Source organism: Arvicanthis niloticus, chromosome 4 (genome assembly GCF_011762505.2).
Source record: "Arvicanthis niloticus isolate mArvNil1 chromosome 4, mArvNil1.pat.X, whole genome shotgun sequence".
Lineage (NCBI taxonomy): Eukaryota > Metazoa > Chordata > Mammalia > Rodentia > Muridae > Arvicanthis > Arvicanthis niloticus.
Genome location: NC_047661.1, coordinates 106811148 through 106826224, shown reverse-complemented (window position 1 = coordinate 106826224; position 15077 = coordinate 106811148). Strand labels below are relative to the sequence as shown.

Below are 15077 nucleotides of genomic sequence, written 5' to 3'. Positions count from 1 at the left end.
AAAACAAATTTTGGAACAGCAAACATTTCCCATTAAATATGGAGGACGTCTTCCTCCCTCGGCTCCTGTGCTGCTTCCGTGGCTGGCTCTGCCTTCCCTCGCCAACCCTACAGAAGGCTTGGGTGGGGTAGAGTGGGGTGGGCTCTGAGCAGCCAGTGCGGCAATGCAGCTTCCCAATCACTGCGGGCGACAGACCCAGCCCAAGCTTGAAGATGTTGCCGCAGAAACGTTATCTGAAGTGTGCTTCCTCGCCGTGTGTGCAGCCTCCGCTCAGGCCCACGTCCTCTCCAGCCCCTCCAGGAAGAGATCAGAGTCACCCAAACAGCTGGACAACTCACCAGTGCAAAAGCAATTATTTTCACTTTTGGACTTGATCCAAAACAGGAAACAATAGAGAAGCCCTGGAACATCCCCAGGCCAGCTGCTGACAACACTCCTCATTCTGCAAAATAATATCGAATGGGTTTCTTCGTGTCCACCTGTCACGAGTGCCACAGCAAGGACACTCACCGTGCTCCTACGGTTCCTTAACCACATCTACATTTTTGTGTAATTTTATGATTTTTTGAGACGGGGTCCTCCTGTGTGGCCCAAGGTGGCCTAGAACTTTCTATTGTCCTTCCTGGTGTTAGAGGCAGGCACTCACTACATCTGGCTCACAGCTATGGGTTTGCATGAAGAAACAATACTTTGCAACTTTTGGTGGGTGGGATGAAGGAAGAAATAATTTTTGAAAAGCAGTTTCTTTAGTAATGTGATTCTCACTACGAAATACTTCTAATCAAACAGAATTCTGGTGACTTTGTTTTGTTAAAAGACAATTTTAAAAACTTAATTTTTTTGTTATATATATATATCTACCTACCTATGTCGATGCTGATACAGCACATACATACAGCACCCACAGAAGCCAGAGGGCATCAGACCCCTGGATCTCTTAACTGCTGAGCCATCTTATCTCTAAAGATTCCTTCTTCTATGCTCAGTAATTTAGACTCAAATGGATTGTCTCACCTTTTGTCAGAACCCTGCCCTTCGGATGATTACTAAACAGTTTTAGGTCATAAATCTACGTAAGGCTTCATAGAACATATCACAAGGGTTTGCTTTTTAAGAAAACTGGAACTAGAGAGTACGGGCAAGCTGAGGCGATTTCAACCATTATTGGTCTGAAAACCTCCAGCCTCTTACAGAATTTCCTGTCAAAGGGGCCAGGGGAGCTGTGTCTAGAATTTCCTAATCCAAAGCTAACATCGACCCAGGGCTCTCATTAGGGTGCAGCAGCTGTGTACTTCACGGGAGTCAGAATGAAATGTATAGTAATTCTGTCAAAAAGCCAACCACATCGGCCACCGAGAACGCCTGAGGGATTGCCGGCAATCGATCACACCACAATTTGTTAGCTAGAACTTCTGCCAGTTATGTTTTCCCTGTGGAGATACCTACGCTAATATTTTTTTTATTCTGCTATTCACTTTCCCTTCTTTTCAGGAGTCATTTTACATACTCAACTTGGGATGAAATGCTTAAAGAGGAAAATTAACGGTGAAAACAAGCAGTCCTCCCTTTATAAACAACTCTGAAGAAGACAGGGTGTGTAAAAGCAGACGCATAGCCCACCTATATGCAGTCTATAAGCCTGGAATGGATTTCTATATATTATATAGTGAGTTTCAGAAATGTAGGCTAAAAGTCAAACTTCTAAAGTTTCTACTTTAACTTAGGCAAGAACCAAGAACCTACACCTTTTTGGAGATGTGAGCAGAGGATTAAGACAATAGCTGCTAGTCGGTTGATCCTGAGATCTTCGGCCAATGAGAACTTCCGAGCAAGCGAACCACCAAGTCTCCATTGGCAGAGAAAGTCACTCTTTAAAGTATCAGGACACTGAGTTATATGTGTTACAGGAAGTCTAGTCTTGTCTGTTTGTCTCTGTGTCTTTTGTGTGTGTATGTGTGTGTGTGTGTGTGTGTGTGTGTGTGTGTGTGACAGTGTCTCTCTGTGTAGCCTGGGCTGTCCTGTAACTAGCTTTGTAGATCAGCCTGGCCCTGAACTCAGATATATATACCTGCCTCTGCCTCCCAAGTGCACCACAGCCACCGCCAGTGAAAGTCTTTCTTGTGATTTAAGGTCATAAACGTGGCCCATCTTTTTCCCAGTCAATCTGTTACTGTTGGTCCACAACAGTGAGATTACAATCTTGAATGTGACATCACACAAAGCTCCAAGATGTAACCTGTGGCCATAGCTTCCACATTCTACCCATAAGGATGCCACATACTAACTGCAAGATGTGTCGTCCACTCATTTACACATGAAATCCAGATGTTATTGCACATCATGCTTTTCTGGGGAAGCAGCAGGAGATGATGTAGCAGATGCAGGGGCGACAGCACTCTTGTAGCCAGGACCAAAGGAGGGGGTTCCTCTGGAGACCCTGAAGCAAGCTGGCATCCATGACTTAGAGCTGACTTTAGATCTCAGTCTGCAACCCTACTTCAGTGTTTGAACATGAAAGGAACAAGAATAAACGTCAGGGGAAAGGAGCCCAGTAAAACAGCCATGGGTCAGACAGAGAGAGCAGGAAGCAGACAAAGGCATCGTAGGCTGAGATCCTAAGTTAGGAGACTGTGCTTTTTTCTTGACTTTGCATAATCTCAAACTATCAACTAAAGGAGCTGTGCTATCAAAAGAACACACACACACACTCACTCATCAACTGGCAGATTAGAGGACACTCAAGTGCAATTTTTTTAATCTTGTGATGAAAATAAGTTTAGTCTCAGAAAAAAAATCAACAACAACAAACAACAACAACAAAAAAAAAACTACATGAAGTCGCAAGAAGCAGAAGGTTGGGAGTCTCCAGAGCCATCCAAGCAATGGAGAAGCTCTTACACTTCAGATGGGTCTCCTTAGCTCGTTTCTCGTGTTCTGAATCATTGTTCTTGGTATGTATTTATTTACTCAAACTAGTGTAAGAATTAATTTGAAGCTAAATGCTTTCCGAGAACCCAGACACTGCCTCTCATAAGTAAGATAACTCTGAATGTCTTATGGTTGGTTCCCAATGTCCTCAAATCATTAGGAATTGAGGTTGGAGAACTTCTACTTCGGCTCTACATTAATACAAAAACTTGGCATCAGTGGACAACCACCTCCACCAGCTACTTCAGTCACCTGAGCACAGTGCCTGTGCTGATGCTTTTCCAGATGTCCAAGATGTGAGTAGAGGAGGAGAAGAAACTTTTCTGTACACCACTGTACCCTTATACATGAAAAGCAAAGGATAAGAGAAATTCATTGCTTATATTAATAACTTGCATTGTGCAGGCAATGAAACATTCTTTTAAAAAAAAATCAGTCATTTTAATTATAGAAACCTGGTTCTAAATCTTAGGATTCTAAAGTATGAGCAGTATTTGAAATAGCAATATGAATTCAGTGGAGGTTGTTTGGGTACCACAGCCTCAAGAAAGTACAATTTAGTTCTAAGTGAGAATAAGAAGTGGTCAGAGAGCCTGCACCAATTTTTCACTTGTGAATTTTCTGCTGCAAATGACAGGCAATGAGGCTGCTATTATCTAAGCAAATCTATCCACTGGTAGTGCTGGCAAAACCAAATGCTAGCTGCAAGGGAGAAAACTCCTGCTTCCAAGGTCATAGCCAAGTCAAGTGAGACTCAGGCACCTATCTGTACCATGGAATCACCCCCAAACAGTCAAGTACTCAGTATTTGGAAGTGTAGAAAGAACAGGTCAAAAGCTTTCAAAAAAGAGCTTGAAAGTTTGAAAGAACGGGCTCGTTGGTGGGCTGCAAGTATGTTTCATACAGGAAATTTCAGGAGAAATTTTAGTGATGTAAGAAGAGAACCACAGCGTGAGCAAGTAATGTTTCTAGACAGCAAGGATCCCACTCACCATTCTGCTATGGTTTTCTGCTCACGACCGTACCTTGAGGACATGTGGACTCTTGGAAAAAGACTCATTTCTCAAAACTACAGCTACTTCTTTATTTCTAAGAGAAATCTCCTCAATAGGAACATCTAGCGCCCACTCATGTTAATTCATTTTAATGTTTTTCTTTACTGATCAACAGATAACCGTGGTTGCTTCAGACCAATAATGTCTGTCAGTGTCATCTGGTACAATTCAGATTACAGAATTTGGCAGTTTCATGAAAATGCATTCCTTTAGTGTGATGGGCTTCTGAAGGAATTCAAATTCTTGACACACACACACAAACACACACACACCCATCCCAGGCAAAAATCCTGGCAAACAGGAGCCTTTACAGATCAATGAGGTAACACAGGAAATTTTTGAGCATCATAATCTGTAGCTTAATCAAATTTATTCAAAATAACCACTACTGAATGATGCAGTTGTAAATTCATGTAATCTCCTTTAAAAAGGCACGCTACTTCAGCTCAGTTGAGCCGACCTACGGTGTTAGTGATTCAGTAAATGACACAAAGCACCTTGGCAACTGCACTGTCTTATTTATATCAGTATGGAAGTCGTGCCATTGACCAAACTGAAAAACTTAAGCTGTGACAGAAGATTCCTGGAAGAACATTCATCTATTCAGAGTAAATATCTGTGAGTAATGAGATTTAAGACTGTATGTGTGCTTTTCTTTTTCCTTTGGTTATTTGTTTGTTTGTTTTCATGAACAAAGACTACTTGTAAAATTAGAAATTAAATTTTAAAAAGCTAGTAGGTAACCGTACAATAACAATAACCAAAACATCTCCAACAACTGGGTAGTGTTCCTGGTGATAGGTCAGCAAAGGCTGTGAACCTGTCATTTTACCTGCCCAACACGGAGAGGCTATAACCAGATGCTGTTCTCTGTGAAGACCCAACCTTGCTGTGTGGGGTTTGTGTGTACCAAAGTCTACAACAGGAGAATGACCTGCAGGTCAGTGCTCATCACAAGACAGCAATCTGTTCACAAAGGTGCTTGAGATGAGGCCAGAGCCTGTGTGCCTCTGTGCCATCTGCAGAGCAGATGTACTCCTGTGTTCTCTTCAGCAAACCCTTCCTATAACAGCCGGGAAATCACTAACGTATCTTACCACACGGCAAATTTACTTAATTAATCTAATAGCCACTTCCTTGGAAACACTCAAAACTCTTTTGTTTCTAGATTCAATTGGTCTTATCCCCTTTTATAAAGAAGTGTAAAACAGTTGTTAGCAAATCACCTTCCGTAATTTCCTTTAGTAATTTTAGAAAAGGAACATTTAACACCTACTTGGGCTCCAAGGGGGGGGGGGGGGAAGCAAGTTATTCTTCAGACAAGACGTTGGTGTGTTTAGTTATGAAAATGTTACCAGGTGTCTTCCTACAGGCAGAAATCCAGAACTGGAGGAGCCGACTGAACAGCAGAATTAATTTATCAATGGCAGTGGGCTTTTTAGCTCCTAGGATGCATTGGGCTTTTATTTTATTTTTTTGGTTTTATGAGACAGGGTTTCTCTGTGTAGCCCTGGCTGTCCTAGAACTCAACTCTGTAGACCAGGCTGGCCTCGAACTCAGAAATCCGCCTGCCTCTGCCTCCCAAGTGCTGGGATTAAAGGCGTGCGGCACCACTGCCGGGCTTGTTGGGCTTTTATACTTATCATTTCTTTGCTATTTATGTAACATAGACACTTCCTCTGTCTCTGCACAGACGTTAGGTATCAGTCTGTGGCTTAACGTTTGACACAGCCACGTGTGTCATGTTACATGGCTTCTGTTTCTTTCACCATCACTTGACAGGAATGGACTGAGAAAAATCTGATTCAACAAAACTTTTATACATTCAGCCTTCAAAAAAGACAAATATATCTGCTTTGTTCTGAATAAGAACAAAGAGAGAAAGTTTAAATTTCTAAATTTCCAGGTCCATTAAAAACCAGGCTCTCATTATTGAAATTTGGCGTGTTTTTTCTTTACCCCAGTAAATAGTAGATATTTAATAATTAAAAATAATGTCTTCTTGGTTTTCCTCAAGGCATAATTTTCTCCTACTACCTCTTCACATACTTTTATAAATATTTAAATTAATGAATGATATACAGATGTTATTGTTAATGAATAAACTTTGAATGTACATTATTGAGCAAGTTTTATTTTTATTTATTTATTTACTTTTCTTTTCTTTTTCTTTTTCTTTTTGGGACAGGGTTTCTCTGTGTAGCCCTGGCTGTCCTAGAACTCACTCTGTAGATCAGGATGGCCTTGAACTCAGAAATCTACCTGCCTCTGCCTCCCAAGTACTGGGATTAAAGGTGCGTGCCACCACTGCCTAACACAAGTTTTATTTTTAAATACAACTCACTTTGTTATTCTAACCATACTGCATACTTCAAGTTGCTGAAAAGATGTATTCACCTTACAGGACTGGTTGTGGTGGTTTGACTAAAAATGGCCCCCATGGGTCTATAAACAGTGGCACAATTAAGATGTGTGTCCATGCCGGAGTAGGTATGCGTTGTTGGAGGGAATATGTCACTTGGGGTGGGCTCTGGGGTTTCAGATGCTCAAGCCAGGCCCAGTGCCTCTCTTCCTGCTGCCTGCTGATCTGTATCTAGAACTCTCAGCTCCCTCTCCAGCACCATGTCTACCTGTGATCCTCCTCTCCATGAAGACAGTGGACTAAACCCTGAACTGTAAGCCAGATCCGATGAAATGTTTTCCTTTATAAGAGTTGCCATGGTCATGGTGTCTCTTAATAGCAATAGAAACCCTAACTAAGACACTTGTGAAGGTAAGATTCTTATAGAAAATTTTGTGAAATATTAAACATGAATATAATAAACCAACTTATAAGACAGGCAAGGTTCAAAAGAGTAAAATCAGGACAAATCCTTACCAGGGACAACTCTATGGGATAAAGTATGCAGAGCAAAGGATTTCCTCACAGGGTACCTTAGTAGGGGAGAGAGATGGGAAGAGGAGGCCAGGAAATCTGGAGGGTTAATGAAAACACACAGACCTCATTTTGGTCCAGGTTTTTATAAACAAACCATAAAAAGGAAGCTATAAGTCAAGTAGAAACATTTGAAGATTTAACAAAGAATTACCACTAATTTAGGTGAGGAAATAGTACGGCGTGCATTTCTTTGAAAAGACCCTTCTCTTTTAGCCTTCACAGAATTGCTTCAGCCTGTATTATTTCCAAATTTGAGCATATGGGGAAAGTTAGGAATGAAAGAGAAACACGAGCCAATGAAAGCTGAGTACGTGTTAAGCCGGGTGCTGGGTGCACGGGGCCATCCTTTGAACTTTAATCTGTTTATGGGTCACAGAACAGTACATTCTACTTTTGGTTTTTTTAGAGAGATTCACAACCTGACAGGAAAAGAACTGGAAGTCCTCAGCGACAGACTCAAGCGCAGGCGCCTCAAATCCCCGGCCTCCCCAAATCCAGTGAAATAAAAAGTGCAGTGATAAGCAATCGGGGTTCCTGTGCAGGCAGCCAGCAAAATGGAATGTGCAACTCCTGGAGCTCCATGGGAAAATCCTCTTCCTGAGTGATCCTAATAAGCGTTAGGTGACTAATGAGGCTTTTAATGATACCATCCGTCTTCCCTTAGTGCTAGAAAAACTATCCTTATCATTCCACAAAATATAAATAGATAGTTGTAAGATGACTGATGGTGACGTGCTTTGTCTTTGACTCCCCTTATTCTGTCCCCATTGACCCTTCTCCTCAACTGAGTCAGAAACTGATGGATTTGAAAAGCGAATCACACATAGGACAAGTGACTTTGATAGCTCTGCTGGTGAATTCTGGCACCTGCCTGGACCCCAGCTGTGTGTGCTAATCAGCCTTGTGATGGCTGACATCACCAAATATTAGAAACAAAGAAATGTGGCTGCTGTCCGGTTGACTGAAGTCCCTGGAGAGGCTAGGCAGCATCTCCAGAGCTTCTGTGTTCGGTTCTGTGAGGCAGGCTCACAGGAAGAACTGGCTGTAGGAAAACACAGCCAGCGAGCACAGGGAATGAAAGTGGATGGGGCTCTGGGGGATGCAGAGCAACAACACTCTCTGGTCCAGTGATGTCTGGACACTCACATCCAGGGTTTGGCCCTCCGTCTCAGCGCCATCTTTAGATTAAGTACCCATAACAGCTCACCCATGACCCTGAGTCCTGACCGCCAATGGACTTCACAACTTGCTTGTGTGTTTTGGAATTTTATATTCATATTTGGGCAACTGGAATTACTGAATGACCAACTTTGATAGCACAACAAATGGCCCAAGACTTCGCCCAACGGAAGAGGGAGAGTCAATGTGACCAGAACAAAGCCATTTCTCTGCACAAGACTTGATGTTCATAGTGAGTTAAAGAAGAAGGAGGAAAAGAAGGAGAAGGAGGAGGAGGAAGACAAGGAAGAGGAGGAAGAGGAGGAAGAAGAAAAGGAAGAGGAGGAGGAGGATCAGATGCAAGGATTGCTTTCTCTTGGCAGACCTCAGGAAAGGAGTGTCCTGAGGGAATGAAAGCAACCTACCTGAAGACGGCAAGCGTCAGCGACCAGAGCACGAGCGGCTTCCGCAGTTCAAACTTGGCTCGCTTGTTCATCAGATGCCGACCACCAAATATAAAGGCAGCATACAGTGCAGAAAACAGGAAAGATTTCTTCCTACGGAGAAAAAGAGGGAACAAACCTTGTGAGACAGGAGTCCTGAAATACCTCTCACAACAGCTTCCTGTCTTTACTAAAGGCATTTTCTTGAGTACATGCCCCACTTCGATGGAAAATTAATCTCCTTAGAGACATGTTATATTGGCAAATCCATCCTGCGGTTGCCAACAGGATACAGTGGATACCACACACTTTTCAGGCCTTGAAATAAAAAAATTCAACATAGCACCAAGGTATAAAAAGTGACCGTTTCACTAAAGGAACTGCCTTTACTCTTTTTAGATAAATGAACCTAGAGTCATGGTTTTGGTAGAAGTCAAGTATTAACTTGCAATATTACCATTAATAAAAATGCATAATTGCCAGACACTGCGCGCACACACCTGAATTTAGGCATGTCTCTGATGTAACCAGAGCACCATTGATATAATCTGCAGGACTACTGAATGATTCTCTTCAGGTGGGTTGTACAGTCAGTCAGTCCCTGACTAAGGATCCTAGACCGATCAGATTAAAACCACACAACAGTCACAAGTACGAATAAAAAAAATCTTACTTGAACAACTAGTGTAAAAAAGTAGTTGTAATAAAATCAAAATGGTAGGTTCAATTTTAGATACACATTGAGATAGATATATTTACGGACGAGAAAGCATACCTTAGATTTGTTTTAAAATACCCCAGGAAACAAACAAAAGGTAGACACCAAGGAAGATGGAGACTGGGCTCATCTCCCCTCTTCCCTCACATAGAAACCTCCTTACACACTGATTGTCATCTCTGCCCATTTCTCTCTTACAAACACACAGAAATCTCTTTACAAGCTGAAAAACTTAAAACATTTCACATTTAAAAATATCCCATAGTAAATACTTTTAACTGGATGATACATGTGTAAGTATTTGGAGCCCATATGAGGGCATCATGGGAGGGTGGTCACTGTTGGCGCTCCTGTGTGCTCACTCACAGCAGGGTAGAAGTTCGACTCTTGGTGGGGGCATCAGCAAGACAACAGAACCCCCAAGTCCCACTGCCTGCTGATTTGTTACTGTACAGTTTAGTGATGCCAAACCATGCAGAGGAGTGAGAGACTGAGAAGGGTGGGATGCGGACCTCAGAGGCCTTGTAAATAGTTTAAACCTTTAAGCACAGTTCTAGAGACAGAAAGTCATCTCTTAGAATGGGTTTTCCCAAGTGCAACTAGACCGAGAGGGAAATGGTCAAAGAACAAGCCGTAAGACACAGTAGGAAAACCAAAATGCTAAAGAAGGTAGCATGTAAAATACCTCACAAATCATTCCTCTGACTGTTGGCGTTACTATGTGTCTAAGAGACAGCACTTCTTATATACACCTACTTGGTGAGCCACACCTGGTAAAGCTATGACTCCAGGAATCAACCAAACGTAACCCCACGACACGGCAAGTGGCAAGTGCCTGTTGAGAAAACTTAGTCCTGACACGGAGCAGGCTCTTTCGGAATAAGTGATGACAATCTCATGCTAACAATTTTTTTTTTTAAGGGCAAATAACACACATTGATACTGTAGGTCCTCAGTAGACACTGAACAAGTGAGCAGCTGGGGACACTGAAAGAAAATGTATTTCCCCAGCAGTGTATTTAAAAACAACTAAAGGAAACACAATAATAGAATATGGTGCATTTTCCTCCTCTGACAAATATTTTCCCCTCAAAAACAAAGCAAAAGTTAAGGCAATTTTATGGAAAACGATAGGTTATTATTCAAGAGCTACTCTTATCCATATATATACACACATGACTGTATTTTGGCTCTAAAATCTCCCAAGGGTATGGTGTCCAATCACATAGAAGGAGACTCACTTTTTCTGTACTCATATGAAGTTAAGATACATAAAACTCGTAAAGTTCATGCATAAGTAATGACTTGCTAAAAGAAAAAAGAAAAGAAATGGAACCCTTCTGTTAAAGCAGGCAACGGTGGCATTAGACAGCATGATTCTTTTCTTCTTAATTAGGAAAGATAAAGGTAAAGAGTTATTCCCACTACCAGACCTTTCTTTACTTAGTAACCCTCCTGTGTGGACATCGCACAGAAAGACCTTATCACTTAATCCAATGACCCCACTTTCTGCTAAAGAAAAAAAAATGGGGTTAGAGGTTAAGCAGCCCTTAGGCCTGCCTGTTCTTCTTAGTAAACTTCAGCTGAGAGCAGGGTTGGATCTCCATGTGCTGACCCCTAAGCATAAAGGAAGGGCTCCTTTAGAGACCACTGAGTAACTGAGCAGAACAGTTTTCCTGGGAAAACCCCAAGGTGCACACCCCACACCATCATGCTCCATCTGCTGAGTCCCCCAGATCTGTCAAATATTCAGCCACATCGTCCCTGCTTCTTTGAGAATGCTCAAAACATTCCCTGGAGATGTCTTTTCATTTTTTAAAAAGAACCATTCTCATTTGACATGTATGAGTGTTTGCTTACACACATGTACGTGCATCTCGTGCATGCCTGCTGTCTGGAGGGGCCAGAACAGGCCACTGAATCCCCTGGAACAGGAGTTAAGAGAATTGTGAGCAGTCACGTGGGTATCCAGAACTGAACCTGGATCCTCCGCAAGAGCAGCAAGCGCTTTTAATCCCTGAGCCATTTCTCCCACCCCTCAGCATTATTTCTCAGTCACAGGCCTTAGATTTGGATGCATGGATTGAATTTCTTGTAATCATGTGCCAACCAAGTAAAATGATGTCATATCATTCTAAGTCAGCCAGGGGAAAATGTGCTTCAAGAGCCAAAGAGAACTAGTTTTACACGGTTCTTTAGAAACTTTCCATAATTTCAGATTCGGGGGCTCACACCGGCAATCCTAACATCCAGTAGAGGCAGGAAGATCAGAAGTTCAGAGCCAGCATCATCTGCTTACCCAGTCTGAAGCCAGCCTGAGCTATGGGAGACCATTTCTCTGAAGAAATCATCAGTCAACAGCTAGGACCTCCAAGGCAATCAGTCTGTGGCCCAGAACTGGAGAATTATAAGGAAACTTACAAGTAGAGTCTAGGGAGGGGCCACACCCCTCATTCCACAGGAGAGGAAATAAGAAGAGTCTTGGCATTAGTAGATTATAGTCATTGAATACACTGGTCAGACCACCCTAAATGTTCTTGGTTAATACCAAAAAGGTTGGGAGTCAGAAACAGATTGTTACGTGCTCTGTGTGAGTCCCAGACAGTCAACGATGAGGACATCTGCCATTTTGAGAGGACACCTGCCATTATAAAACCAAGTGCTCACTGCAACTAAGGGCATCTTCTACTTTGGTGAAATGTAAACCACGCTTTGGGTAAGTTTTGAGTTAAACAGGGTACTTCCATAAAGAACAACATTATGGCATTTGCAAGGAGATTGGATAAAACTGGGTGTCTTAGTAACAAGTGAAAGAAGCAGATACAGAAAGATGAGTGGAGAGTGCTCCTTCTCACATGTGAAAGTTGGATGAAAGAAGAAAGCAGAGGAGGAAGAAGAGGAAGCGGCTGCAGCTTGACAGCAGACAAGAGACTGTTTAGCGAGAGGCGGCCAGCAGGAGGAAGGAGGATGATGGAAGAGATGTGATTCATGAAAACATGAGTAAAAAGCTTAAGTCTCCCTCAGCAGGAGAGCTACCCACTGAAGTATTAACGCATTTCAAAAAGTATAACTACTTTCCCACTGTTTAGAAGGTTTGGCAAACTGGGCCACGGAAGTGACTGAGAATAATGGGCTTTCCCACCCACACCTCTCTGGTAAAGGTTCAGCTAAAGGCAGGTTGAGCAAGTCAGGTGACTGGTCACTGGCCTACTATTAATTAGGCTGGATTAATGCCCTGATGCTTCAGTAGGGATCCAATAATTCTCCATTTTCCTGTAGGCATCCAGGGACTGGAAGAATGGGGCGACTTCAATGCTTATCAGATATTACTAATTTCTAGGTAGCACAGAGTTACTTTGCTTAATAAACCTTAATGTACATCACTAACACAACCCTTCCTCATGGTTATTTAATAAGTACTCTCTGGTGGTGACGCGAGTCCATTACTAGGCACTGAACCAAATAAGAGTTAGGCAAACAAAACAAAACAAAACAAAACAAAATCTCTAATGTGGGGCCTGAGAAGACAGGTCAACAGGTGAAGAGGACCTGAGTTCGAATCTCCAGCCTCACGTGGCCACATGTATCTGTAACACCATCACTGTTGGTTGGGCTCAGAAAGGAGATCTCTAGAGCTCTCTGGTTAGCCAGTCTACTGGGAAACTTCGGGTTCAGTGAGAAACAATTTGTCTTAGGAAAAAAGAAAAACAAAAATCAACCAAATAACAACCATAAGAAACAAAGTGGAGAACGGCACAAAATAGCACTCTCTGTCTGGCCTCTGCAGTGGGGACACGGACACGGGCATGTCTGCACACATATGTGTGTAACACGTGCGCACACCCCTAATGTGTATTGCTATGTAGTGCTTGGACTGTTTTTTTTTTAACATGCAGAAACTTTTTATCCCTTATTGTCATCAATAAGGACAGTGAATAAATAATGGGGACTAGTCTGTAACTAGTAATAAAACAGTTAAGCAGCTGCTTCCAGATTTGGATTTCTCTACAACACAACTTTCTCCCTAATCATTCCTGGAGGGGGGCTTCTATGCTCACTAGCCTAACTGAACACCTTGTATAAATTCAAACGCATTTAAACACAAAAACCTCGTGGGATGCCTCTGAGACCAGCACTTAGCCTGCACCTCCTTAGCGTTCACACTGAACTCTGACAGGTATTGGGCCCTCCTCCAAGAGTCAAGCAAGTTGATTTTCCAATGAAAGACCTTTTCGTGTGGGTGGTATTTCAACACAGGATAACTGCTAATGAGCACCTTGGAAAGTCGGCTGGAGTTCCTTCCTCCCTCTTTTATGTTGTGCCTAAATGGCCTTGTTTACGGCTGTCATGCCTATCACAAGGTACAAAAAAAGAAGGAGGAGGAGGAGGAAGAGGAGGAGGAGGAGGAGGAGGAGGAGGAGGAGGAGGAGGAGGAGGAGGAGGAGGAGGAGAAGGAGAAGGAGAAGGAGAAGGAGAAGGAGAAGGAGAAGGAGAAGGAGAAGGAGAAGAACTGGAAGTAAAAACCAGTGTGGCAGAGGAGAATAGAGACAGGGGAGCTCTCTGCATCTCCCAGTTTAGTTGATATATTTAAAGAGTCTATGTCGGCTGGGCATTGTGGGGCATACATCTAATCCCAGCATTTAGGAAGCAGAGACAGGAGGATCCAATGAGTTCAAGGCCAGCTTGGTCTACAGAGTGAGTTCCAGGACATCCAGGACCCTGTCTCAAAGAGAAAAAAACTCAAATCAAAACAAAGCGAAACAAAACAAAATAATAGGGTTTACACTACAAGGGAATCCATGATGTCTCCAGTTCAGATGCTGACTCAAGCTTAGGTGCCGTCTGGAAAGTAGAGTTTGGAAGGTCGGGGTCCTGGAAAGTAAAGTGGACCACACACAGCTTTGGTTGTTTACGGTGTTGTTTCCAATTAGGTAAGAAGATAAAAACGATGTTCTTTAAAGACAGGTTCTCAGGTTGTATCCTTAATGTTCTAGTGATGGCTGAATTCTTTCACACTTCTGCAAATTCTAAGATTTCAAACAAATATCTTTTCCTATGAAAGTGACCAGAATTCCCTCAGTAGTTTTGTTAAGTGTTTTAACATACTTCAAAATCCTGAAAAATAAGTTTGTGAATAGAAATATATCTGGGATTAATAGAGGCTTTGAGGTGAAAAGGCGAAGCCGGTTAACTAAAGAAAAGGGTGCTGTTCTTGTCTGTTCTGCTTTGACCCAAGAACCTAAGGAATGTGTGATTTCTGAGCTACTTTGGGTGCAAACACCTTTCTCCCACTTAGTCCCCCTCCCCCAGGTGCTAATTTGAAGATCACAGGTTTTCCTTATGTATTTCTTTAAGGTGAGAAAAACCATGATTTTGTAATTCAGGTTTTTTTATTTTAAAGTAGGTCAAAGTATAATTACATTCAGTGAAACGGAATGAACACCACCACATACATCTTCGCACTCAGGTCCAGCCATCGTAGGCACAGACCTGGCACAAGGCTGTCTATGTCAACAAACAATGCTTCCTATTCACCACATTTTTAAAAATAGGGTGCCTGGTTGTAACTGAAAACAGGATGAGAGGGGGAGAGTATGCTCTCAGATGTAACAATCCTCAGGCAAAATCTAAGCAGGAGGTTCGAGCACCAGCACCCAAGTAAAAAGCCAGTTAGGCCAGAGCATACCAGGACGCAGACAGAGCTCTATGGTTAGCCAAGCTGACCTATATGGTGAACTCTAGGCTAGTGAGAGACCGTGACTCAAAAGGAAGTTGTACAATGATACCTAGGGTTGACCTCTGACTTGCACAGGTATGCACGCACATGAATTAGCACA

General features: G+C 42.5%; 1 protein-coding gene across 1 annotated transcript in view; it reads right to left on the bottom strand.

The window, feature by feature from the left end:
* Elovl6 (ELOVL fatty acid elongase 6) overlaps positions 1 to 15077 on the bottom strand; it is a 111676-nt gene that overhangs the window by 21696 nt on the left and 74903 nt on the right. The window contains exon 3 of the mRNA XM_034499989.2: positions 8505 to 8636. Coding sequence (XP_034355880.1) covers positions 8505 to 8636 — 132 coding nt within the window. The remainder of the gene's footprint in view (positions 1 to 8504; positions 8637 to 15077) is intronic.